The sequence below is a fragment of the Lycorma delicatula genome, chromosome 2, assembly GCF_047948215.1.
Source record: "Lycorma delicatula isolate Av1 chromosome 2, ASM4794821v1, whole genome shotgun sequence".
Lineage (NCBI taxonomy): Eukaryota > Metazoa > Arthropoda > Insecta > Hemiptera > Fulgoridae > Lycorma > Lycorma delicatula.
This window is the reverse complement of record NC_134456.1, coordinates 83742272-83768184: the sequence shown is the minus strand read 5'-3', so window position 1 is coordinate 83768184 and position 25913 is coordinate 83742272. Positions and strand designations below refer to the sequence as shown.

The 25913-nt window shown below is 28.4% G+C and overlaps 1 protein-coding gene across 11 annotated transcripts in view; it reads left to right on the top strand.

The window, feature by feature from the left end:
* Positions 1 to 25913, top strand: part of fray (oxidative stress responsive kinase frayed) — a 196230-nt gene that overhangs the window by 143522 nt on the left and 26795 nt on the right. For all 11 annotated transcript variants that reach the window (XM_075355660.1, XM_075355662.1, XM_075355665.1 and 8 more), the window contains 4 exons: positions 4012 to 4177; positions 9456 to 9691; positions 12600 to 12714; positions 16597 to 16701. In XM_075355660.1, coding sequence (XP_075211775.1) covers positions 4012 to 4177; positions 9456 to 9691; positions 12600 to 12714; positions 16597 to 16701 — 622 coding nt within the window. The remainder of the gene's footprint in view (positions 1 to 4011; positions 4178 to 9455; positions 9692 to 12599; positions 12715 to 16596; positions 16702 to 25913) is intronic.

Below are 25913 nucleotides of genomic sequence, written 5' to 3'. Positions count from 1 at the left end.
ACTGTGATACTCATTTGCAAAACAAATTCTTTAGAAAATATTTTCTTTCTTTAAAAGTGAGAAATTTTATAATTACCCCTGAAGTTCTAATAATAAAAAATAATGAAAGAAATTGATATATATATATATATATATATTATATTGAATCAGCTTTTGCAATAATCAAGTATTATTAATCTTAATGATAGTAATTTATTTGTAAATCTCTTTTTTTTAATTGCCATAAAATTATGATTCCATAGAATGAAAAAACCAGTATGTATAATATATTTATATATACAGACACATACATGTAGTACTTTACCATTTTGTTCAGATTAAAATATCAAGTTGCATTGAAAATTTCTTAGAAAGCTTCTTAAAAAAATTCTAGCAGTAATATGTTTCTTTGTAGTTTGTACTAATGTAACTAAATTTATACTTTTTGAGTCCATTTACGTTACTGCTATTCATTAATTGCAGATTTAATGATTAATCATATATTAGGCATTAACCAATAATTCCCAAAAATTGCACTATGGCTGGAGATCTGGTGGTAACCAGTCAACTTTAGCTATCATTGCAATCCATTCATTCATATCCAGTTACTGATTTACCACACCTATTATAAAAATGTTTGTTGTGTACACTGCTTCTGGATTTTTATCTTCTTGAAAATGGTAGATGTTTGTTCAAGCATGTTATGATGGATTGCTTTGGATACTAAGCATCCTTACAAACTGATAGCTGTTAAAGTTTGTAGTTTATTAGTTGACAATCATGGTTGTTCAGTTATTCCTTCAACTTTCTGTATATCAAAATGTTACCATTGGCTGAAAGGCAATGCTGAAGGCTGTGAGGATACAAATTAGAATTATTTCAGGCTTCTATATTGAAATTCTGAAGTCAATTCATAATGATGTTAGACTGAAATTACCAGACAAATGATGATGCTAATAGTTCCTACACCATTTGTCACAAACACACTATCATAGAGTGTTCCAAAACTAGGGTTAGGTGGTTATTCCCCAATACTGGATTTGAAAAGTCGTGGACTTTTTTTGTTTCTGAAAAAATTTAATCTGCAATGTTGAAGTTAGTAGATGATATTTTTAAAGTTTCTGTTAATTATTTTCATATACAATTTTTTTGTACTTCATATTCGTTTCTGTAGACATCTGCTTTATTATAAATACCAAAGTTAAATTTCCTCTTGATTTATTTAATTTTTCATAGTCACTTTCAAAAGTAATTTTATACAGTTAAACCTTTTTTATTTTAAATTTTGTGATATAATTTACAGGAAAATAATATTCTATGTTATAAGTAATTATTTAATAATAATAATAAACTTAAAAAAGTTTTTTTTTCAAACATATTAAAATGTTCTGTTCCTATAAGGCAAAAAACAATCACAGTATGTGTTTTATATTTTCAAGTAGAAAACATGTCATTTAACAGTCAATAATATCAAATTTAAATCTCTTACACGTGGAAAAATACTACATACTAAAAAGCAGCACTGAAATTATAATGAATGAATAAGTAGATTTTGATTGTAATGACTAGCGTAAGGAAATAAAATTTAATTTAGATTCTGTAATGGTGTACAATTTACATTTTAAAATATTGATAAATTATATTTTAATACAGGGATAATGTAAGATTTTTATTTAGAAAGATTAAATATTACTTAATATGCTGTTTGACTATTATGAAAAACATTTTTCTTTGTGCTAAATTCATCGTTAAAATTGAGTGTGATTATTTGATACAAATGTTATAACTATTTCTTGGCTAGCCTCCTTTATCTTTCATGAATAAATTCTAAACTTTTCAGTAACATGTAGATTTCAGCTCGTTAATGGGCTACTTAGAATTTTGATCAGTTTTTTAATACATTTTAGTTATTTTGAAAATGTAATACAACTCTCCGTAGCCTTTAAAAGATTGTTGGTGAAGATAACATATCGTTTCAACTTGCTTGTCACAGAACTTTTTTAAAATTTGTTGCAGTAGTTGTAAAATTTGTTGCAGCTGCGTTAACAGATTCTATCTCATTATTTTAATTTATAACATGAAAGCCACAGTTATTCACAAAGATGGTGTGGCTGGAAGAAATGTATGTGCAGCAAGATTAAGTCCTTGAAAAAATATTTGAACAGTCTTGATTAAATAAGGTCTACACTTCACAATCACTTATTGCTTACGTTGATTGATCACTTTATAACTAAGCAAACACTGCTAACCAAATAGAATAATGGGCTTAACACCTGTAAATTTGTTAAATTTTAAATAAAAATCTTAAAACCCTTACAAGTCAGTACATTTCTTGAAAATTTATATAATAAATTATAATGTAATGTAATTTTTAATTTTGACCAAGATTAATGAGATTATAATAAGTTATAAGTGATTATAAATTTAAGAAAACTTAAATTCTGTATGCAGTGTTTAATTTTTAACAATGGTTATTACATTTCAAACCTTCATTAAATTGATTTTAGCATTACTTTTAATATTTGTAGTGGTATATTGATTTGAATCTGTCAGTATTATTTTTTCTACCAGGTGATCATTTGAAAAGTTACATTTATTATTCAACAACTATCAGTTCCATCATATTTCTGTTTTCCAGGCATGCATACCATTCTCAGGGGGACCGTATTTAAAATTATTTCAAAGGGGTGGAACCCATCCTCTGCGCTACACCTACCCCAACTCAAAAATCTTAAATGGCAATGGTAACATTTAATTACATTAATTGACAACCCAAAAAATTAATGAATTTCGGTGAAATGAAAATTAAAATCTGCCTACCCCTTCGCTCAGTAAGTGTGAAAAACCATATGGGATAGTACGTATTTTTTAAATTTCAGTCAATAAAAATAACCATAAAATTACATGATATTACTTCATAAACCATTTGAAAAAACGCACCAGTAAATACAGCATTTTAACATCACATAAACATCATTAAACAACAAAATTAACTAATGAATGATTTAGGCTTTATTTTTTTATTCATATATCAATTAGTTTTTATTTAATTATTTAATCATTAAGTTTATCTGATATTAAATTTTTCAATATCTTACCAGCAAAGATGTAACATTTTTGCTGGTACAAAACCAACAGTTTGCTGGTACGAAACCTTATTATTGGTTTTTTATATGTTTAACTGATGTTATAATGCTGTGTTTACGGGTATGTTTTTTCAATGCTGGAGAAACCGGAAACCCATATTTTTTACAAGAATGGATGATTTCAGACCTAATGTTTTGGATCAGTAACCGTTTCCAAACATAACCTAAAAAAACCACATTTTTAATCGTAACTTCAATACCAATGAACCAATATTTATTTTATTTGCATTAAGTTACTTGTCACTTAAAGGGCCTTCCAGTTAGGTTCATAAGCTACATTGTCTCATTTAGAAAAAATAAGTTTTCAACCCTTGATAATCTAGAAAACATTTATGCGCGAAATTTTTTGTTAGCAATTTAAAAAATAATTTTCACAGTTTTAATCTACAGATTACATTATTACAAATGGTTTATGAAGTAATATCGCATAATTTTATAGTTATTTTTGTTGGACTGAAATTTAAAAAAGGTACTATCTCAAATGGTTTTTTGTACTTACTTAGTGAAGGGGTGGGCGGATTTTAATTTTCATTTCATCAAAATTTATTTTTTTTTTGGGTTGTCAATTAATGTAATTAAATGCTACCATTGCCATTTAAAATTTTTGAATTGAGGAAGGTGTAGCAGCAGGGTGGTTCTACCCCTTTGAAAATAATTTTAAAAAGGTTCCATTCCCTCTGAGAGTGGTATACATGCCTGGAAGCAGAAATATTATGGAGTTGATAGCTGTTTAATAATAAATGTGGTAACTTTTCAAATGATCACTGTATATTTATTTAATATCCCTGTGTAAAAGTAATCTTTTCTCAAGAATATAAAAATATTGTTTTTTTTTTTTGGTGAATTACTGTTAACATTTTATAAATATATAATTATTGCTATTTAGGGATATTAAAGCAGGTAATATTTTACTGGGTGAAGATGGTGCTGTACAAATTGCTGATTTTGGTGTTAGTGCATGGTTAGCTACAGGGAGAGATTTATCAAGGCAAAAAGTCAGACACACATTTGTCGGTACACCATGTTGGATGGCTCCTGAAGTTATGGAACAGGTATTTTTATTTAATTTCTATTTCAAATTGACTCTTAAACATAAACTTGAATTAGATCATTTATTAAATTAGTGAATCGAAATTCCACGTTTAATTCACTGATGGTAATTTTTCCTTGTTTTTTACTAGATTTGTTTTTTTTTTTTTTTAGCTGTAAGTTTCTTAACTTTACCTGTGGAGAGATATGTATGAAATTAGTACTATCTCATTTTTATATTGTTATATTGTAATAATTGTTTTCTATTGTAAGCTGTAGGTTGAAGAGCCATCCATAAGGCTGCTTAATTTCAGTTGTGCTCAGATGGATTAATTCCTCATACTAATTTCTAATTTTCAGTTGAAATGCTGATGTTACTGATAGTCAGGTATACTGTTTCAAATAGTGTAATGTTTAACTGCATTTCTAGTCAGGGAAAGCTTGTGTTTCTGAAATTAATTCTATTAAGAACATCCCCTTCATGAAAAAAGTACATATTAGGGATATTACTTCATGCATCTTATTAAATATTATAATTGTTTGACTGGTGCAGAATTAACAAAGTTGTCTTTAGGTGACATTGAATATCTGTATAAAATTTGTATATTTATATTGTCATTGTGTTTTATTTACAAGTGGCTCAGTAATGATTCTGAACATCAAATAGCATGTGAGTAGCTGAAAAATTCAGCTCTTTAACGAAAACAATATATTACAGTTTGATAAACCCACCTTTTATTAGAGTTTAAACATTATTTAATTTTTATCTTCATATAAAAATATGTTTGGGTTTTTTTCTTGTTTTAATTACTATGTTACAGGCTTATTTTTAATCAGATATATTCTAATGAAAGTTATTGTTTAGCTAATTGATTGAACTGTGACTACATGTAACTTATAATATAAAAATACAATTACTTTGATTCTTATATGTACGTCCTACTGTCATAAATATTATAAAAGTAAAGTATTCGGTAATAGCAGACTTTTTGCTTGAATGTTTATTCTGTGCCTACATGATAACTTACATTTTACTTTAGTATAAATAAAATTTTTCTGTTGTGAAATTTCTACTGCATTTATACAATATTTTAAATTTGTATTTATTACAATTGTATTATTTACATTACTTTACATGACAGCTTCAGTTTTAAAATTTTTAAGTTAATCTCTTATAATTGGTTTGTAGTTATGTACTAACGATAGCTGCTGGTGAAAGACAGATGCATCACCTGAACAATTGTACTACTTATAGCAATTTTTTTAACTCAAAATATGCTTAGTTTGAGTATAACCGTATTATTCAAGTTGTGTAAATACGGATAACTATTCACAAACATTATGATGATGATTATGATAATATCTTTATAAAATTTAATTTAAGTATCTTTATAAAAGACTAATGTCTTTCAAGTTGTTAGTTGAATATAGCAGTGTAAGTATAAAACTGTCTTATTTTTCAACATAGGTATAATCATATGATTCATCCATGCTTCTGGGCAAAGCTTCTCATCCTGTCTGTGCTAGGTTGGATTGCCTAGAATGTTGTTGCATGTCAAGTTAATTAGTATTTTAGACTGTTTTTTCCACACTTTGGATTATGGAGAGAATTTTCTAATGTATGATTTTTAATAAATGAAGTTATATAATTTTGGTTTTTGATTAGCGTTTTTACAGTTGTGATATGCAGTGTAACTGTTGTATTGTTTTTTAAACCCCAAATAAAAACTATACCCATTTTTTGGGGGGAATTTTGACTAGTACTTTGTAGAAATTTTTGTATAAATGAGAAATTTTATGAAAAATGTCCTGCAATCGGAAATTCAGATATTGTGAACTTTGTTTATTTTTATTAATATTTAATTATACTCGGTTGGTAGCAGTAAATTCAATAAGATACTGATAAAACCCCCATCATTCTTTTTTTCCACAATGATTTCAATATATTTAGTGAAATACATGTATGTTATTAATCTTGAACAAGATCATGCTTTAAGCAAATAATAATTTACAGACATAACAAAGAAGTCATTTGATAAGTATTTAAATCTGGGATAAGAAAACAAGACATTTCTGATCCAATAGTCAGTATAAATTTTTTTCCCTTTACATCATGCAAAATCCTATTTTATGTTATTAATCATGGAAAGAGTATTCTTTTGCAGTTAGCAGAAGTATGTTTAAGTTTTAAATTATGATGAGAAAAAAATTTCAGACTTTTAAGAAGTGTATACTTCAGAATAGATATACTAAGCTTTAGCATATTTTGTGCCAAACAGAACATTTATTGCGCCCAGAGAAGTTCTATCTTCATACAAAGAGGATTAAAACAATCAAATTGCACAGTAGAATTTTACACCACTTACAATAAGATTAGATGCCCACTTTTTTTTTTTTTGTCTTCAGTCATTTGACTGGTTTGATGCAGCTCTCCTAGATTCCCTATCTAGTGCTAGTCGTTTCATTTCAGTATACCCTCTACATCCTATATCCCTAGCAATTTGTTTTACCTATTCCAAACGTGGCCTGCCTACACAATTTTTCCCTTCTACCCGTCTTTCCAATATTAAAGGGACTATTCCAGGATGGCTTAGTATGTGGCCTATAAGTCTGTCTCTTCTTTTAACTATATTTTTCCAAATGCTTCTTTCTTCATCTATTTGCCGCAATACCTCTTCATTTGTCACTTTATCCACCCATCTGGTTTTTAACATTCTCCTATAGCACCACATTTCAAAAGCTTCTAATCTTTTCTTCTCAGATACTCCAATTGTCCAAGTTTCACTTCCATATAAAGCGACACTCCAAACATACACTTTCAAAAATCTTTTCCTGACATTTAAATTAATTTTTGATGTAAACAAATTATATTTCTTACTGAAGGCTCGTTTAGCTTGTGCTATTCGGCATTTTATATCGCTCCTGCTTTGTCCATCTTTAGTAATTCTACTTCCCAAATAACAAAATTCTTCTACCTCCATAATCTTTTCTCCTCCTATTTTCACATTCAGTGGTCCATCTTTGTTATTTCTACTACATTTCATTACTTTTGTTTTGTTCTTGTTTATTTTCATGCGATAGTTCTTGCGTAGGACTTCATCTATGCCGTTCATTGTTTCTTCTAAATCCTTTTTACTCTCGGCTAGAATTACTATATCATCAGCAAATCGTAGCATCTTTATCTTTTCACCTTGTACTGTTACTCCGAATCTAAATTGTTCTTTAACATCATTAACTGCTAGTTCCATGTAAAGATTAAAAAGTAACGGAGATAGGGAACATCCTTGTCGGACTCCCTTTCTTATTACGGCTTCTTTCTTATGTTCTTCAATTGTTACTGTTGCTGTTTGGTTCCTGTACATGTTAGCAATTGTTCTTCTATCTCTGTATTTGAACCCTAATTTTTTTAAAATGCTGAACATTTTATTCCAGTCTACGTTATCGAATGCCTTTTCTAGGTCTATAAACGCCAAGTATGTTGGTTTGTTTTTCTTTAATCTTCCTTCTACTATTAATCTGAGGCCTAAAATTGCTTCCCTTGTCCCTATACTTTTCCTGAAACCAAATTGGTCTTCTCCTAACACTTCCTCCACTCTCCTCTCAATTCTTCTGTATAGAATTCTAGTTAAGATTTTTGATGCATGACTAGTTAAACTAATTGTTCTGTATTCTTCACATTTATCTGCCCCTGCTTTCTTTGGTATCATTACTATAACACTTTTTTTGAAGTCTGACGGAAATTCCCCTTTTTCATAAATATTACACACCAGTTTGTATAATCTATCAATCGCTTCCTCACCTGCACTGCGCAGTAATTCTACAGGTATTCCGTCTATTCCAGGAGCCTTTCTGCCATTTAAATCTTTTAATGCTTTCTTAAATTCAGATCTCAGTATTGTTTCTCCCATTTCATCCTCCTCAACTTCCTCTTCTTCCTCTATAACACCATTTTCTAATTCATTTCCTCCGTATAACTCTTCAATATATTCCACCCATCTATCGACTTTACCTTTCGTATTGTATATTGGTGTACCATCTTTGTTTAACACATTATTAGATTTTAATTTATGTACCCCAAAATTTTCCTTAACTTTCCTGTATGCTCCATCTATTTTACCAGTGTTCATTTCTCTTTCCACTTCAAAAATCTTCTTTACCTCCTCTTCCTCAAGCTGCCCACTAACCTGTCAGTAATAGAGAGCATGATGGATTAGGAAACCAAAGAAATAATGCAGCCCATGAGACCAACAAAGGATTTGGGATAGGGAACTAAAGAAATAATTAATTGATGATCAAAGAAATGATGGATATAATGAATGATAGGATGATACCAGTTAGGTAGAAAATTTATGATGATTTGGAGATAGTAGACTGTATAGGATAATGCTAGGGATGGAACAATCCCTTGGATCGGTATGAGAATGAGGATATTTGATATATAAGACAAATTATTTATAATGAGATTCACTAAACTACAAGACAGTAAATACAAATAACGATACACTTGCTGATGGAGCAGAGCCATGTTACTTACAAACAAAGCACTAAGCGCGACTGCTTGCTTGATGGTGGAGCAAAGTCGGCGTTGCTTATGAAAAATGCTAATCATAACTGATTTAATGATTGGTTACAACCAAATCTTATTACGAGTTCTCCTATCACTTCTTAATGTCCAACAAGTATTACTGACTGATTTGCTTCATACAGATAATGCGTTGCGAGTATATTTTGAATCTAAACTTGTAAATTATGATGCAGTAATGTTAAGATGAAAAAGAGAATTGGTTATCCTAGGACGTAGGAAGCAATAGAAGGACAACATCAGACCGTTATTTAGAACCTGAACTGGCCTTATAGTTTTCATTGATGATGATAATTATGCACGTTAAAAATTGTACTTATATAGTAAAGATGTAATGAAATTACTTAGAGTTTGCTTGGACAAAATTTTGCAAACATTTTTGGTTATTTTTTGTATATATATATATATATATATATATATATATATATGCATTTTATTTAGTTTAATTTTTCAGTGTTTGTGCATTATATTACAAATGTGATCACTTAAAATTTATCAGTTACTGAAAAATAATTTTTAAACTCCCATCTCTTTTCTAAGAGCAGGACAAAGTTTAATAGAGAAAGACAGATACTCTGAAAGAAATTTTATTGCTTATATTGTGTAAAATGTTGTTTATAAAGTTTTATTAAGTAGATTGTTTAATTATTTTAATTAGAGAGTTATAGATTATATTTTCTGCATTTATTTTTATATTAATCTCTGGTATTTTTTTATAGGATCACGGGTATGATTTTAAAGCAGATATTTGGTCTTTTGGAATAACTGCTATTGAAATGGCAACTGGAACTGCGCCATATCATAAATATCCTCCTATGAAAGTACTCATGTTAACTTTACAAAATGATCCACCATCATTAGATACTGGAGCTGAAGAAAGGGACCAATATAAGGCCTATGGTAAAACATTTAGGAAAATGATTGTTGATTGTCTTCAGAAGGATCCCCATAAAAGGTTAAATATCTGAAAAATATTTTTATGATGTACCGTAAATTTTCTATTTCTATTAAATGTTCAACATTTCTTTTGTTATGAATTACTTTATTGCACAATCATATATTTGTTTTAATGTTTCACTGAAAAAATTCACTTTTCAGTTACATCATAATTTGCAAATGTTATATTTGCAAACATTTTATTCATATTTGTGTCAGTTGCTTAGTCAGGTGTTTGTTACCATCTAAATGATGTATTAATGAATATATTTGAGCAAAAGAATACCATATGTTAGAGAATTTTTTTGTTTTTTTCAATTGTACAAATATTCACTTTGACTTCTTTCAATTTATTTGGCAGTATTATTTTTTTAGTGTTTTAAGAGCAAGTTCCCATCACGTAGAGGTGTTATTCATTCATTGGTGAAATGTCAATGATTAAAAACATTTATGACAATAACCAATTTGCACAGCCATATTATATAAAATTCAAATATATATGTAAAAACAACCAGAAGTATTATTTTGAAAATATTGTTAAATAATAATAACAGTAATGTAACATGCAGCCATTATTAGTAAAATAATATAATAATTTATTAAATTTAGAATGAAATACGTTTAATTTTCAAATAAATTGAAATCTTTTATTGTGGATATTCTTGGTAGTTATGATAACTGAAAGTGTAATAAGACAAATTATTAGCTGCACTTTTATGACATATTCCTATGTATTGTGCTTTGTCTAACCTCGTACTGGTTTTATTTCAGTTATAACATTTATTTCATATTGAAAATGTATGTGATTTTTTCTGAAGTTATTCTCATTGCAACTAAATGAAAAAAGTGGTTTTATATAACTGTAAACCAACATATTTATTACTTTATTTTTTCATTTTATACCTATTATTAATATACATTCACAATGCATTTTCTGTGATTTGTTAAATTGTTAAGTATGGTTTTCAGGTTCTTTTTTTTTATTAGTTGTCGTGATTCTTAATGTTTATTATTATATGGCTGATGGCTAATTAAGTTGATGTATCTTTTACTTAAATTAAGGTTTTACTTAAAAATCAGTTATAAAAAAATCACTTATGAATTTCACTTTTGAATTGAATAATTTCAAAAAAATGATTCTTCAGTTTGTTTATCAATCTGTTATCCAAGTTGGCACTGCTGTAGTTTATAGGAGTTTTAGGTGGTTAGAAACAATATGAAGAGTGTAAAAAAATGTAAAAATTATTCGCATTAGTTGTTTGCTAAAAATTATTTACTAGTCTGTTGTTTTTGTTGGTTTTAGTGTTGTAAATTTCATACAGTTCCAACATATTTATATGTATGAGTTATTTTTTAATATTCAGTTTTTTCTAGTGAAATAAATGTTGCAGCCATGAAAGTTATTCACCTTCATTAATTTGAAAAGAAATTAATGCAATCATACTTCATCTTGAAAATATTAGAATTATTATAATTTTAGTAATAAGTATTTTTGTTTTAATTTAAAACTTAAAAAATCCTTAACGGCGGACAGTCTTATAAATTTGAATTAACCAAATAATGAATATATATATGCTATATGCTTTTCATTTATTAGTAACGCTTGATTTTCTGATCATATTTTCTGGACACACATCTTGTATAAATTCATTCATAGTTTCACTGAATAAAAGCCTCATTTTGTTGATATATAGTGGGAGATGCAGCTTATATTAATTTTAAAAAAGGTACTATTGAGGGGGAGGAAAATAATGTAGAAGTTTATATTAAAGTAGCTTTGATTCCATTTCAACAATAAGTTTCTAATTGTTTGTAATGTTTATCTTACAAATAACAGTGCATCACTTATTATTTTTTCATATTACATATATATCTTACATTACATATTGTACAATTACATATGTAGTAATACATAAATATACATACATTTTTAATTTTTCAGTACATTGACTTAATTTGTTCCCATTGTTTTTATTTAAATAAAATACATTATTGGGATGCGAGCAGTTTCAACCCTTGCCAAAGAATTAGGTTGTATTTTTCAGATTTTGTAATTAGAGTAGAAATATTTTTGGTATACTCAGAGGGATAGGGGACAAATATGTAATCTTTTAAAAAGGAAATTGTATTTTTAAACAGCCCAAAGTATTGATATTTGAACAAAATATGAATATATTTTCATGACTCTAAATTTAATCAAAGTAATTATTCTAAAACATTTCATATTATTCTTCTGTAATAGGATTAGATTTACTGTATGTTTTGTATGCCAGGATGTAGTCCTTTTAGATATTCTATACCTACACAAAGAAGGATCATATCTTAAGACGTAAAAACATTATGAAATATATTAACATCCAAAAATGCTATACTAAATGGACAAACACAAATCAAATTTAACCACACAAACTTTTTTATAGTATTTATTATATGTTGCCAGAATTACAGTTTTTTGGTGACAATAAATATATATATATATATATATATATATATATGATATATGTATACCTAATCTAAATTTTTTAAAAATCAGCTTATGTTGTGGAGTAAGCAGCAGTCACTGAAGTTGGCTGCAAGTATAACTGAAAATGTTATTAAATAAGTTTAGAGAATATTATATACATTAAATTCAATTTGGTTTTATGTTTAAAACGTTTGTACTTTTAAGTAATTTCTAACTGTTAAGAAAAAAAATACATTTTTCTACTGTTAATGTGAATTTGAATATGATTTTTTTTTTATTTATTATAATATGAATTATATGAACATATAAAGAATTGTAGTTAAATTATGAATACACTGACTAAGCAAAATGAAAGTATTAAAAGTTACATCTTTTTAACATATTTTTTTTAAACAGTTGACCTTTTAGATAAATATTAATTTACTTAACAGTGAATTGATATCCTTTGTTTATGTTTTTTCAGGCCCACTGCTAATGAATTGCTCAAACACCCATTTTTCAAAAAAGCTAAGGATAAAAAGTACCTTCAACAAACTTTAGTAGCGATAGGACCTAGTTTGGAAACAAGAGTACAAAAAGTAAGTTTGTTTTGTCAAATATGCTCGAGTTTTCATTATAATTTTAGATTGTAATTGAAAATAATTATCATTTTCATACAATAATATGATGTTAATAGTATTAACATCATACTTTTTTTTAATTTCATTAGCTCATCATTTTTGTCAATGATTTGTCATTTTACATTTGCATCGTTTTATTAATGATAAAACACAATAAAATTACTTTAAATTGGTGCCTAGTACCTAGGCACTCGATTTATAAGAGTCTGGTAAAACCAAAGAAAAAGAAAATTATTTAAAATTATCTGCCTTCTCACAATTGTTAGAATCATATATGCATACTCTGAATATTGGGAAATTTCACAGAAAATCCATACGCAAAATCTCAGGGATAGGATGAAAATTTTTAGTTACAAAATTTGATGAAAGAAAAAAGATGGAGCAATTTTTACTATTTTCAAAAGGTTTTTACTAAACATCCTGATAACCCAGTTAATATATAAAATGCTTTATAATTATTATTATTCTACTGTTCATCAATTAGAAAATAGAATATATATATTTATGTTATACTTAATTTTATTGTGAATGTATTTAATATTTTCTGTATTTGCTATGTTATTTTTACTATTACGAGGGTTATTTTTTTTTCAAGGTCCAATCGGTCACAAAATTAAAACCATAGTGAAAATAAAAAAATTTTTATTTGTAACAACTACTTACATAGTTACGCTATTTCTCTACATAGTCACCACTCCGATTTAGATATTTGTCGTAGCGTGGTTAAAAACTTTCCAATACCCTTGTCATAGAACGGAGCCGCCTGTGTTTTCAGCCATGTTTCTACGCTGGTCTGCAGCTTGATGTCTGTGCTAAAATGTTGTCCTCCTAGCCAGCGTTTAATGTGAGCAAAGAGGTGAAAATCAGATGGAGCCAAGTCCGGGCTGTATGGTGGGTGATCAAACACTTCTCAACAAAAACGCTGCAGTGTGCAGCCGAACATTGTCATGGAGAAAGACAATGCCTGATGACAACATTCCTCTCCGCTTATTCTGAATTGCCCTTTGTAGATGTTGAAGAGTCACGCAGTATGAAACTGCAGTGATGGTCATGCCACGTTTCATGAATTCCACCAAGAGCTGCAGACCAGCGTAGAAACATGGCTGAAAACACAGGCGGCTCCATTCTATGACGAGGATATTGGAAAGTTGGTACCATGCTACGACAAATGTCTAAATTGGAGTGGCGACTATGTAGAGAAATAGCGTAACTATGTAAGTACTTATTACAAATAAAAAAAAATTTTTTTTTTCACTGTGGTTTTAATTTCGTGACCGATCGGACCTTGAAAAAAAATAGCTTTCTTATATTTTATTATGTTTATATAATACATTTACGTTTGAAATTTCATTTACTTTTTTCTTTTAATTTTAATATAAAAATGCCTATATAATATTAGCGGAATAATTAATTTTCCCTAGTAAAAAATTAATTATTTATTCATCAAAATTAAAAAAATGAGTTAAATATACTCAAAAAAACTTATTTAAAGAGGGTAATTACTAAAAATCTTACCTTAGAAAAAAAGAGGGGACTTCTCTGAATCTTAGACTTGTTATGCAAAAACTAAAATTTTGATATCCATCTCACAAAACTCCCAAAATAAAGCATTAATTAATAGAATGGCATCGTTCCAAATCTCCAACAAAAAAGCAAAACAAGATCTCAGCATGTGCAAGGTGATGGCAACCATGTTTTGTGATGTTAAGGATATCCTATTGGTCGATATTATGCCAAGAGAGAAAACTCAGAGGCATACTGTCAGACGTTCTACTGCCTGTTACAACCTGTACAGGATAAATGGTGCAGTATGTTGTCTTTATCCATGATACTCCAATCCAATGATGCTCGTCTGCTACAGCAACTTGAGCTTTACTTTAATGTTTCAAACGGGATTTTTCTTCAGAATCCAACATACAACCCTGACTTGGCCCTTAGCAACTATAATTTATTTCCCTACATGAAAGAGTTTTTAGGGGGCAGGCGCTTTCAAGATTATAATCAGCTGAAAGAAGTTGTCAATGAATCGTTGAAGAATTTGGCGGCAAAAGTGTACAATGAAGGTATAGAAAAAATGGTATCAAATTATGACAAGTGTTTGAATTTGTATTTGACTATGTTGAAGTGTAGTTTAAGGATTCCTGTAAATATAAAAAGAAAATTATTTAATTAATTTTTATTCTGATTTTTCTACATCAAAAGATTCTTTATGTTCTGAACAACTCTAATATTTTTGTATACTTTTCCATCTCTTTAACACCATATTTAAATGATATTTATAATATTTAAAATCATATTACTTTTTTTACAATTTAGTTTGATAATGGAATTAATAAAAGTTTTAGAACTAAGACAACTAACAATTATGTAAATTTTTCCCCAAACGATTTAATGTGTAAACAATAGAAATTTTTGTGCTAAACTATGTAACAATGCTTATTTGGGTTTTGAATTCCAGTCAACCATAGAACTTTGGTACTTTACAAAATTCATCTGTCATAAAGTGACTGTAATTGGGTGTATCCTGTTTATGCATAGGGAGTAAATAAATAAATGATTTTTTGAGAAGGTAGAATCTTCTTTAGAAAGTGAAATGTGTGCATGTCATAGCCGAGTCATAAACTTTACAGTTATACGAGATCTTACATGAAACACAAGTCACTCCCCAAAATGACTAAGCCATTCAAAATATAATAAGCGTCATTCCAGATTTACTAGAAAAAATGAGGTGTGGTATGATTTCTCATGCCTTTTTCACTGGTAGAAATATACTCTTGCTCATCAGTATGCTGAACCCACTAAAATGGAAGTAATATTCATCCTTAAAAGTAACATCTTCACTCTTTTGATGATTGTAAACATCTACTACCATTAGTCTCAGACAAAGAAATTTGATAAATTTCTCTTGCAGCTCAGGTCTTTATGTACCTTACATTCATAACAAATATCAGGATAATTTAAAAAAAAGATTAACTGACCCTTTTCTCTCATTTTATATTCCGCCTGTCTCTAATGTTTCAAGAAAAATGACATCTATTAATTTTAATTCTTTTAGGTTCAAAACTATTCTGTAGAACTTCATCAAAATCTCAAAGTTATTCTAAAATATTTTTTGCTTGTTATGTAGTCTGTTGGAAAATAATTTCTAGTAATGAAATTACTTAATCTAATTTTTTAATTAATTTACTTTTTTCTTTTTTTTTAAGGCCCGGAAGGACCAATTAGTCATTTATGTTTAGTCTTTCTTATCTTCCAATATTCTTTAATTTTCCTGGAAAATACATTTTCCTTTCCTGTGTCCAAACCGTCCCCGTCTTCTTTTTAGGCTTTTCTGCAAATTTAACACCGGGCAAGTTGTTATAATTTCCAGATCCTGTTCTGAGATCTTACAGTACAATGCCTGCTTCTTTGACGTCCTGAAGCACCTCAGTGAGCCACACTGGTTGCGTTTTTAGCTTTAGCAATCTTCCCAAGAGTTGTTTACTTTTCCTTGATTCCTACAAACGCAAGAGGTGGCCAAAGAATTTTATTCTCTTCTTTCTTATTTCTTCTGTAATTGGTGTAACGACCTCATAGATTTTATGGTTTTGGAGTAATCTCCACTTTCCTTCCACCAAGTTTACCCCGCCAATACAGGTCTGTACGATCCTTCTTTCTATTTTGGCTAATTTTTCAGTTCTCGATGCTATCTTGATTTGACCCAGTGTTTCACTCCCATACATTACTACCGGTTTGATCACCGTATTATAGTGTCTTATCTTAGCTTGTTTGGAGATTAATTAATTTACTTTAACTAATTTAATTTTTTTTTTTGTATTTATAAATTTGTTATGCTTATAGGCGTCAAAACGTCAACCTGGAGCTTCTGGGCGTTTACATAGAACTGTGACCGGCGAATGGGTTTGGTCATCTGAAGAGGAAGGTGACCGATCCTCAGATGATGAAGTAAGAGAACAAAGCTCAACTTCACACACTTGAATTGCTGAATGTGCTTTTTAAATGTTAACTTTATTGGGGCTTTGGTTATGCTGTTTTATTTTCTGCTTTCTTTATTATTTGCTGGCTGCTTTATATTTTTTTGCATATTTTCTTGACATTTACCTTTAGTTCTGCTTATATATTTATTTTTTTATGTACAGGTTTATGCTTCTATTAATATTAAAAATAAGTTTAATTCACTGTGATCAGTAAAGTACCCTCTTGCCCAAAAATTAATGTAATAAAGAAATTTCAGATTGTTTTATAGTATAATGTTTTATTACCATGTGTATTATAGATGATATTTTTCATAGTTTTAAAAAATTCCTTTTTATCTACTTTCCTATTTCTTCCTGGCTTTGGTAAAAATCGTATGTTGTTTTATTCTATTTTTATCATTTCAATTCATAAAGCGACTATATCAGTAAAAAATCAAAATGTATACTTGATTTTATCTTATTCTAACTGTTACATTTTAGCTGCACATCAATAAACTTGTTATTTTGTACTTTGATTACAGTTTATTATTGCTTCTTGTTTTAAATGAAACTGAAATTATAATGAATGTTGAATATCGTGGAATAGAGATGCTCATATTAAAAGAACTAGTATTCCATTAATTGGGCTTACAGTTTGTTGTAAAAAAAAAATTTGAGTTGCGTTTTGAGAAATTTTGAATTCATCAGCACTTAAACTGAAACTTTGTCATAAGGTACTTCTTATTTGGTATTTAAAAGCACTTATGTTGTTGAACCACAACATGTGTTGAATTCCATTCATGACATCGTGCCTCAACAGATAACTTGATGTTGTACATAGTATCACATTCTGCACATAATCATAATTTAGAATTGTATAATCTGCAATCAATACTGATGGATTCTAAGTTTTGTAAATATATAAATTTGTATTATATTAGTGATGAAATAATGAACTGTTTTAAAATGTATTGACATGAAGATATAATTGTTTTATTTATTATTTATTTAGACATTAGGCCATAGAGAAAAAAAATCTTAAATTTGCATTAACTATGAAAATATACATGCATAATATGATATAATACTAAACAGTCCCTAAAATTTGTCATAAAGTTATTGTTGTCCATTTTTAAAACATTTATGTGAATTATATGTTTTTGTTTAGTCTAAAGCAAACTCGCGTAACACTTGCCTGAATATTTGTTAAGTTTCTGTGGCCATCTTACTGAGATTGAAGCATAATATGATGTAATACTCAAAAGTCCCTAAAATTCGTTGATTTTCTGAATGCGAGTGTCATCAGTTGAAATCAAAGGCCTTCCTGGTCGAGGGTCATCTTCCAATGGCCACTTCCAATCAACCAATGACCACTTTTAAATTGTGAAAACCATTTGTAACATTGTATATGACCAGAGCTTCATCTCCGTAAGTTTGTTCAAAAGTTGAAATGTTTCAGTGAAAGTTTTCCACAGTTTCACGCAAAATTTTACATTGTGTCGTTGCTACCCAAAATCCCACATTACAAGAATTGCTACTAACAATTAAATACATTGCACTGAATAGCAATAACATGAAAACTAAATGAGATATCAACAATCTAAGGACACTTGGTTACAGAGGAGGTTATGCAGAATACAATGCTGCCAACTGCCTGTCACTAAATATTTCTACGTTGGGGCGTAATTAAAAATACTCAGTTATTTTCTGAACAGACCTCGTACTTACATTAGAAGTTGTCTGGATTTATTTTTGTACTTTCTCATTAATAGAATTACTACATTTGAAATATGTTGCTGGTGGTCTGTGGAATGGAAATAAAAATTTTTAACAAACTTCGGCCGTAATTTAAATGTAACTAATTTTAGAAAAACATGTTTTTATATTGGCTCTAATTTAATTAATATAAACTATGAACCACAAAATATATGAGAAAGAAGTAAATTCACTTATCAATAGCAACCAGTAATTTACAGATAATTGAAATTATTCAATTGAAATTTTTCTCTTAGATTGTATTCTTAAAAATATAATGAATAATAGATTAGTTCTTCCCCATGTGATATTATTTATTCAGTTCAATAAGCAACTACATAAAATTATTCAGTATTAATTCTTTTCAGTTTTTTTCTTACTATGTAAGTTCTACTAATTTTATTTGCTGACAGTGCAAGTAATCTATGAAAATCCTAAATGCTGCTTTTTATTGCATTTGATGCTTTTTATCGAAGTTAAATTAAATTAGTGTGTCTTGTGTACATGCATTCACTCACACTCAACATAAATTTATAATCCTTCTTAAATTGTATATATATATATATATATATATGTCACTAATGTGAAAATAAGCAAATATACAAATACAAAATTTTGCAGTTTAAATTAATTTTATAAAGCAATTTACTTTTTAGAAATAATGTTTCAGATTGTTAAATACGGACAAGTTTTTCATGAGTTAATTACAGTTATGTACTTAAATGATAATTTATTATATTAAGTAAAAAAGTTAATTTATTTTGACAAAAATTGTACATTATTACATAATTTCTTGTTATTTTTTTTTTTTCAGTACCATTTTCCAAAATATTAATTTTAGATCTATATTTAGATGTACTCCTGACTTACTTCAGTGTGTTCTATCTTCCTCTTATACCTTATCAAACCTTTCCACACCTTATTTCTCTCAGTTGCATTTTCATTCATGATCACAATTAAGTTTAGATGTTCCTTCATCTCAACAGATCAAGATGAGACTGCTGAGCTGTATACCATACCAGTTATCCTTACATTTTACAATTGATGAATATTGTCATATTATTACAGTATGTTTTGATTCTGTTGCTATGATTCATTCTGTCAGACATATTTAACTCCTACCCACAAATATCAACGATAATAGTATATTATTGAGAATTTAGTGTATTTTAAATCCATTCTAAGATTCATGAAGATAATTTTGTTATCAGCAACTGCAATGTAGATATCTGTTTCTGCTGGGTTCTATTCAGATGTTAATCCCAGGCGATGTATAAAGCTATGAAGCCACTAAGGAAATTTATACATAGCTGACCTTTGCAAAACATATTTTAAGTATTTCTAACTTGAGAAATCATTTAGAAGCAATTAGGCAGGGAAAGTGATGGATCTTGTTGACTGTAAATTGCAATCCAATAAAGATACTCCATTACTGTGAAAATGTTTAGTCTACAGCAATTTTTACAAAAAAAGATTGGTGGTTGTATTTGGAACACACCAAGTCAAAATACAGCTTTCTTATTTTATCTGTTACAATGTGCTCCTAAATATATGCCATGTAATAGTAAAATTTAATGACTAAGACTTAAGTATAAATAATTTTGAAGTGATCAGTATTGTAAAAACCTTATTTTAAATTGTTTATAGGTGTGTAGTTCTGTCTAATTATATCTGTTCCAATGATAATTTAATTTATATTAATCATGTATATTTATAACATTTTGCGGTAAATCATAATTCAGAATGCTTAAAAAAAAATTATCTTTATTAATGCTATTTTATCAGCATATAATTGGATATACACATTACATATCAATATGTAGGGAATAAAAAAACTTTTAAAAACACAGAATTTGTGCCCAGTATTTTAACCTCCCAAAATTTATTTTGTCAGGTTGCAACCAGATTTTATTTCCCCTCCCTAACCTTTAAAAGGGTTACTAACAACATTTAGTAATATTCTAAATGAAAAATTTTCCTTTCTTTTTCTTTAATAATGCAGTTAAAACTAAAATCTTCTTGACCTTAGATCAGGTGAAATTAACCATTGAATTTTTCTAATCAAAGAATGAGAAATCAGCAAACAGGAAAATGGCCAGCAATAGATCCTACAGTAATTGCCTACCAGAAAATGCAGTATTAGGAAAGGCCCTGTTATTATTACATATGGATGGCAAATCTCAAATCAACCTTTAACAGTGCCATCATTTATGAGGGTGCTCTGTAGTTAATATTTTACTTTGATTATTATATTTTCATGTTTTGCATTTAAATTGAGAATAATTATAATTTGATTATTATGTAAACAAAAAAATTATCATGTCTGTAATTAAACAAATCCTTACGTAATGGTCATTTTTTTGTTTCATAAAAAGTCTTAATTTTTTTTTAGTTTTGACAATAAATAATATTTTAGTCTTATTTATGATAAATGTATTATTGTGGAGTTAGTTTTATTGTTGCAAATATTAAAAATGGTACAGTAAGATTAATAGCATTATGTTGTGGTGATAATAAGATTCATAATAAAAAATAATTCATCTTAATATTCATTTAAAATTAAAACTTAAAAACACTGTAGAACATATCCTATCCAGCTAATAGTTCCCTTACAAAAAACATATTAAAATGTAGCATAACTAGAAGTATACTAAACTGGCATGAGAGGGAGAAAGTTTACTAATAGCATTAGCTGTCACTTTCAAGATTGAGATGGTTGCAAATTTTATCTACATGAGATGGTTTTTGTATAAATTATTTTTAACTGATAGTAAGTTCGCTGGGTGCAATCTTGAGGCAACTTTTATTCTTCAGAAGTTGTGTGATCACTGGTCTACTTTTACCAAATTCTTAAAGTTGTTATACCCTTCCCCATCAGTTATATTCAGGATGATATTAAGGTTTGAAGATGATTCCATATTTCAAAGCTGAGGGATAATAGTTTGTAGAAACAAGTTTTGATCCTGCATAGTTACAAAATAGTTACATTGTTACTACTTAGTTATGGTGTATTTGAAATTTTTTTCCTCCATCTTGGATCTGCTACATTGAATCAACCTTTTTTTTAAATAGGAAGGTGGACATTGGTTATTTGATTTTAATATAAAATAATATCAGTTGACCTAACCATTTAATTTGTAATAGTGTTAAAAATGTTAAGTTATTGTCTGTTGTTATTATTATTATTATTATTATTAGTGTAATTTATTATTGTGAAGGTTGTTATTAGTGTTTGAGCCATTAGTTCCAACATTAAATGTTTAAAGTTTATGATTGGCTGTAATTCTGAAGGTAATATGAAATAAAAAAATTACTTCAGAGCATTTTACCTTACCTCTTTTATTACTATTATGATTTTTTCATTTTCCCAACTTGGTTGGTGGTTCATTTTCTCACATTAAAATCATGTATCATGTGTCCACCTTCCCATTTTTTTAAAAAATTTGATTCAGTGTGGTGGATCCAAGGTGGCAGACAAAAATTTGAAACACCATAAAGTAGTAGTAATTCTGTCACCATGTAGATCTACATTTGTTTCTACCTCCTAATAACCCTCAGTTTCTAAATATGAAGTCATTTCCATACTTAATAAAATACAAAATATATTATTACTAAACTTTAAACAAGAAGAAATATATTACCACCAATTTTATGATGATACCAGTAAATTTTTTTCTGGCAATCAGAATGTTTCATATAATATTGTTTTAAATACTTAAGGATTTTTTTGTTTAAAATTTAATATTTATTTACTGTTATTTTACCATTCTTATTTTAAACTAGCAGACCCGGCAATGCTTTGATATTGCTAGATTTGAGTATATATATATATATATATATAGATTAAATGAACACAATTAAACGTTTGATAAAACATTAACAAAATGAACATTACGGAACTTCACAAAATTTAACCTTTCCCCCTTTTCTTTTTTCTCATTTTCCTTTTCCCATTTTCATTTTTACCATATTCCCTTTATCCCATTTCCCCTTTCCTTTTCCCTATTATCCCCTTTCCTTTTCCCTATTATCCCTTTCCTTTTCCCATTTCTCTTTCCTTTATTTCCCTTTTCCCATTTCTGTTTCCCTTTTTCTTTTCCCCTTTTTCCCTGCATGTAAATTGGTCCAATAGTTCTTTGGTCTATAGTGGACACACATATCGGAAACATTAAAATGGAATCATAAAATACTTAGTATAGCGTGTGTTGCTTTTACATCCAACAGATAGCGCTATTATTAAAAAAAAGCATGTTTTTATCTGTCACAGGTGTGGTATGTTATGTATATAAAAACACACGTATTCGAATGCAACATTTTGTCAGAATTTCAAAGCAATCTGTGAAGAACTTTTAGAGATTAAGATTTTGAACAAACAAACATTTACATTTTTATTTATATAGATTGAAAATAAGAAACCTAATGGAAAATTAATATATGTTTAAAGCTAATGGCTGAAATTTTTTGTTACAAGAAAAATGTTATTAAAAAAACTGTTTGTTTTTTTGATCTGAAATATTATGTATTTTATTCCTGGTATATATCAGTTAATGTATATGGTTAATTTCATACTGCAACCAAAATAATAATATTTTTGCACTAACAGTGTATTACACTTATTACAAATCATTTCATTGTATTAATTATGTAGAGAAATTGGATATATCATGCTTAATTTTTTTATAGACGGTATTGTAAAAAATATAGATGATAAAAATGTTAATTTTTTTGTAACATCCTCATTTTTTTTGCTAGTATTATGTGCAAAAGAACTGAATTAATTGTTTATTCTTTACATTCAGCCTTAACTGCTATTGTGAATCTTTAAACATCCAAATTTTGGCATTATTAGCTTTTATAAAATAAATGTGAAATCGCATGGCTTTTGTTTGTTAACTGCATTGATGTGGCATTTAATATCTAATGACAAATTTTGTTTGGTAATATAAATCTTTAGAAATATAATGTATAATATATATAAAATAGATAAACTAGTAGATCTTTTAAAACCAGATTTCTTGAACATGTTAGACATTATAAAAATGGAAAATTGAGTTTATCTAATGTTTCTGAGCAATAAAAATGTTTTTATTAACAATAAAAACTCTGTTTCTGATATTCAAACCAATTTGGAAATATTGGAAATCAAGAAATATAATATGAATAATAATAATAAAAGTTTAGACATTTTTGAGAAATTGTATATATATATAAATATAAAAGGAAATTCAAATTAATCAACCTACAAACAGAATATGAAGATGAGACACTTATAAAGAGAAACACTTTTTTATGTAATGATATTGTATAATTCTAATCCACACAGGTCTGTGACATTGGCTGGCCAGGTTACATGTACATTTTATCCTAGTTATTTGTTTATTTTAATTTTTACCAAACTTGACATCATATTTTATATATGTAGTTTTTAATTTCTATAATTTATATGTAAAAAAGTTTTAATTTATTTTTTATTTTTAAAATAAAAAAAATTTATATTTACCTTGATAAATTTGAATGTAATTTTTTAAAACAATTTTGGGAAATTGCCAAACCATGTTTGTTTTTTGTTCGGATGGCTTATTTAATTACTATAATCTCAGCATAGTGAGGCCACTACCTCCTCAGGCATGAGACATATGAATGATTATAAAATTTTAGGAATGCAGCAACTGTAGTTGAAATAATTCACCCTTTTTAAAGCATCCAGAAACAATGAATTCTCAGATGTAAAGCGTGAAAAACATATTTAGTTGGACTATAAAATCTACTTTTCAAAAATTAACTAAAAATTTTACACAAGCAAAATCATTACTTTAAATACTACCAAGTACTCAAATTTTTCTCCCTCTTTTAGCTATTAAGTATTTATAAAAGTCACTTTGTTTAGTTACAGAGAGTGATTATTTTTGTTTAAATTGAATCAGTACATAATCTTAACCTAAACGATTACAAAAAATTTGATGTTGGAACAAATATATCTTTCCATCAAGAATAGTCATTGATTTATAAGATTACTTATAAGCAATAATAGTAAAGATACATTTGTAAATAATATTTTCAGAGGTCTACGGTTCTGTTTTGTTATATATTTTTTTATGCCAAATTATCATATAATTAATATTTTATTTTATTATAAATTAGTCAGAGAAAGATAAGATTACCATTAATTTAAAACAAAATAATTTTTATCGAATTTCTGTGATAATCGCAGATATCAGAGGTCTGAAGACATTGATAAGGAACCTCTGAGAAGGAGATAATTGTTTCATAAGTGGTACACGTGGATAGGATATCTATGGAGAGAGTAAGAAATGATTCCTGAAAAGAAAAAAAAACCACCATTTTCATTAGGTAATGATACCAGCTGATTAATGGTTGATATGGCCCAGAGAAACTTAGAGAAACTTTCAATTTTTTCAAGCATTGAGCACTGAACAGCTGAAAACAATGAAAATTAAGAATGTACAAGGGACATTCAATAATTAACGAGACAAATTGATGTAGAAAAAAATTGATTTATTCAATGATAGTGAAACTTACACTACTTTTCAATATAGTCTTCAGCAACATTTAGACACTTGTCCCACTGTTCTGTGACTGTTCTGATTCCCACAGCGTAGAAATCTTAACCTTTCTGTTTGAACCATTTGTGTGCCGCTTCATTGTCATCGAACTTCTTGCTGTGAAAAAGTCTTTGAGCAGGCCGAACAAATGAAAATCAGATGGGGCAAGGTGTAAAGAGGGTAGGGTGTAAAGAGAATATGGCAAGATCTCCCAACCCAACTTCTCAAGCGATGCAAGGGGACATGCATTGTCATGCAAGAGAATCACATTTTTTGAGAGAGTGCCCTGTTGTTTTTGCCTTATTGCAGATCTCATTTTCTGTTGAAGCATATTAGAATAGTACTCGCTCATTGTTCATGGTACATTATTCTTTTAAATAGTCACTAAAAATTGGGTCTCGTGAGTCCCACAAAACTGTCAACATCACTGTACCGGCTGACGCATTTTTTTTTTGTGAGCAAATTCAGGTATTTCTACTCAAGACTTTGCCGTTTGGATTCAGGCTTAAAATGGTGTATCCACGTTTCATCGTATCAAGAAGTTATTATACAATCTAGAAAGTCCATTACCTTCTGCTTCAAACCATTCTTTGAGCTCAGAACAAATGCAAATACGGATGTCTTTCTGGGCTTTGTCTTGGAATCCATCTCAAACATGTTTTGCTATAATTTAGCACATCATGAATGATTGTACATCACAATTGCAACACTAATGTTGCACAAACTAGCAATCTGGGAGATTTTGACTTGCCTGTCTTTGCGAATAAGATCATTTATACAATTTTGCAGTGTGGTGAAACTTCAACTGGACTTCCAGAGCAATGGATATAAGTCGCACTTGTTCTATCTGAATTAAACTGTTCCACCAACTTATACACGTTAC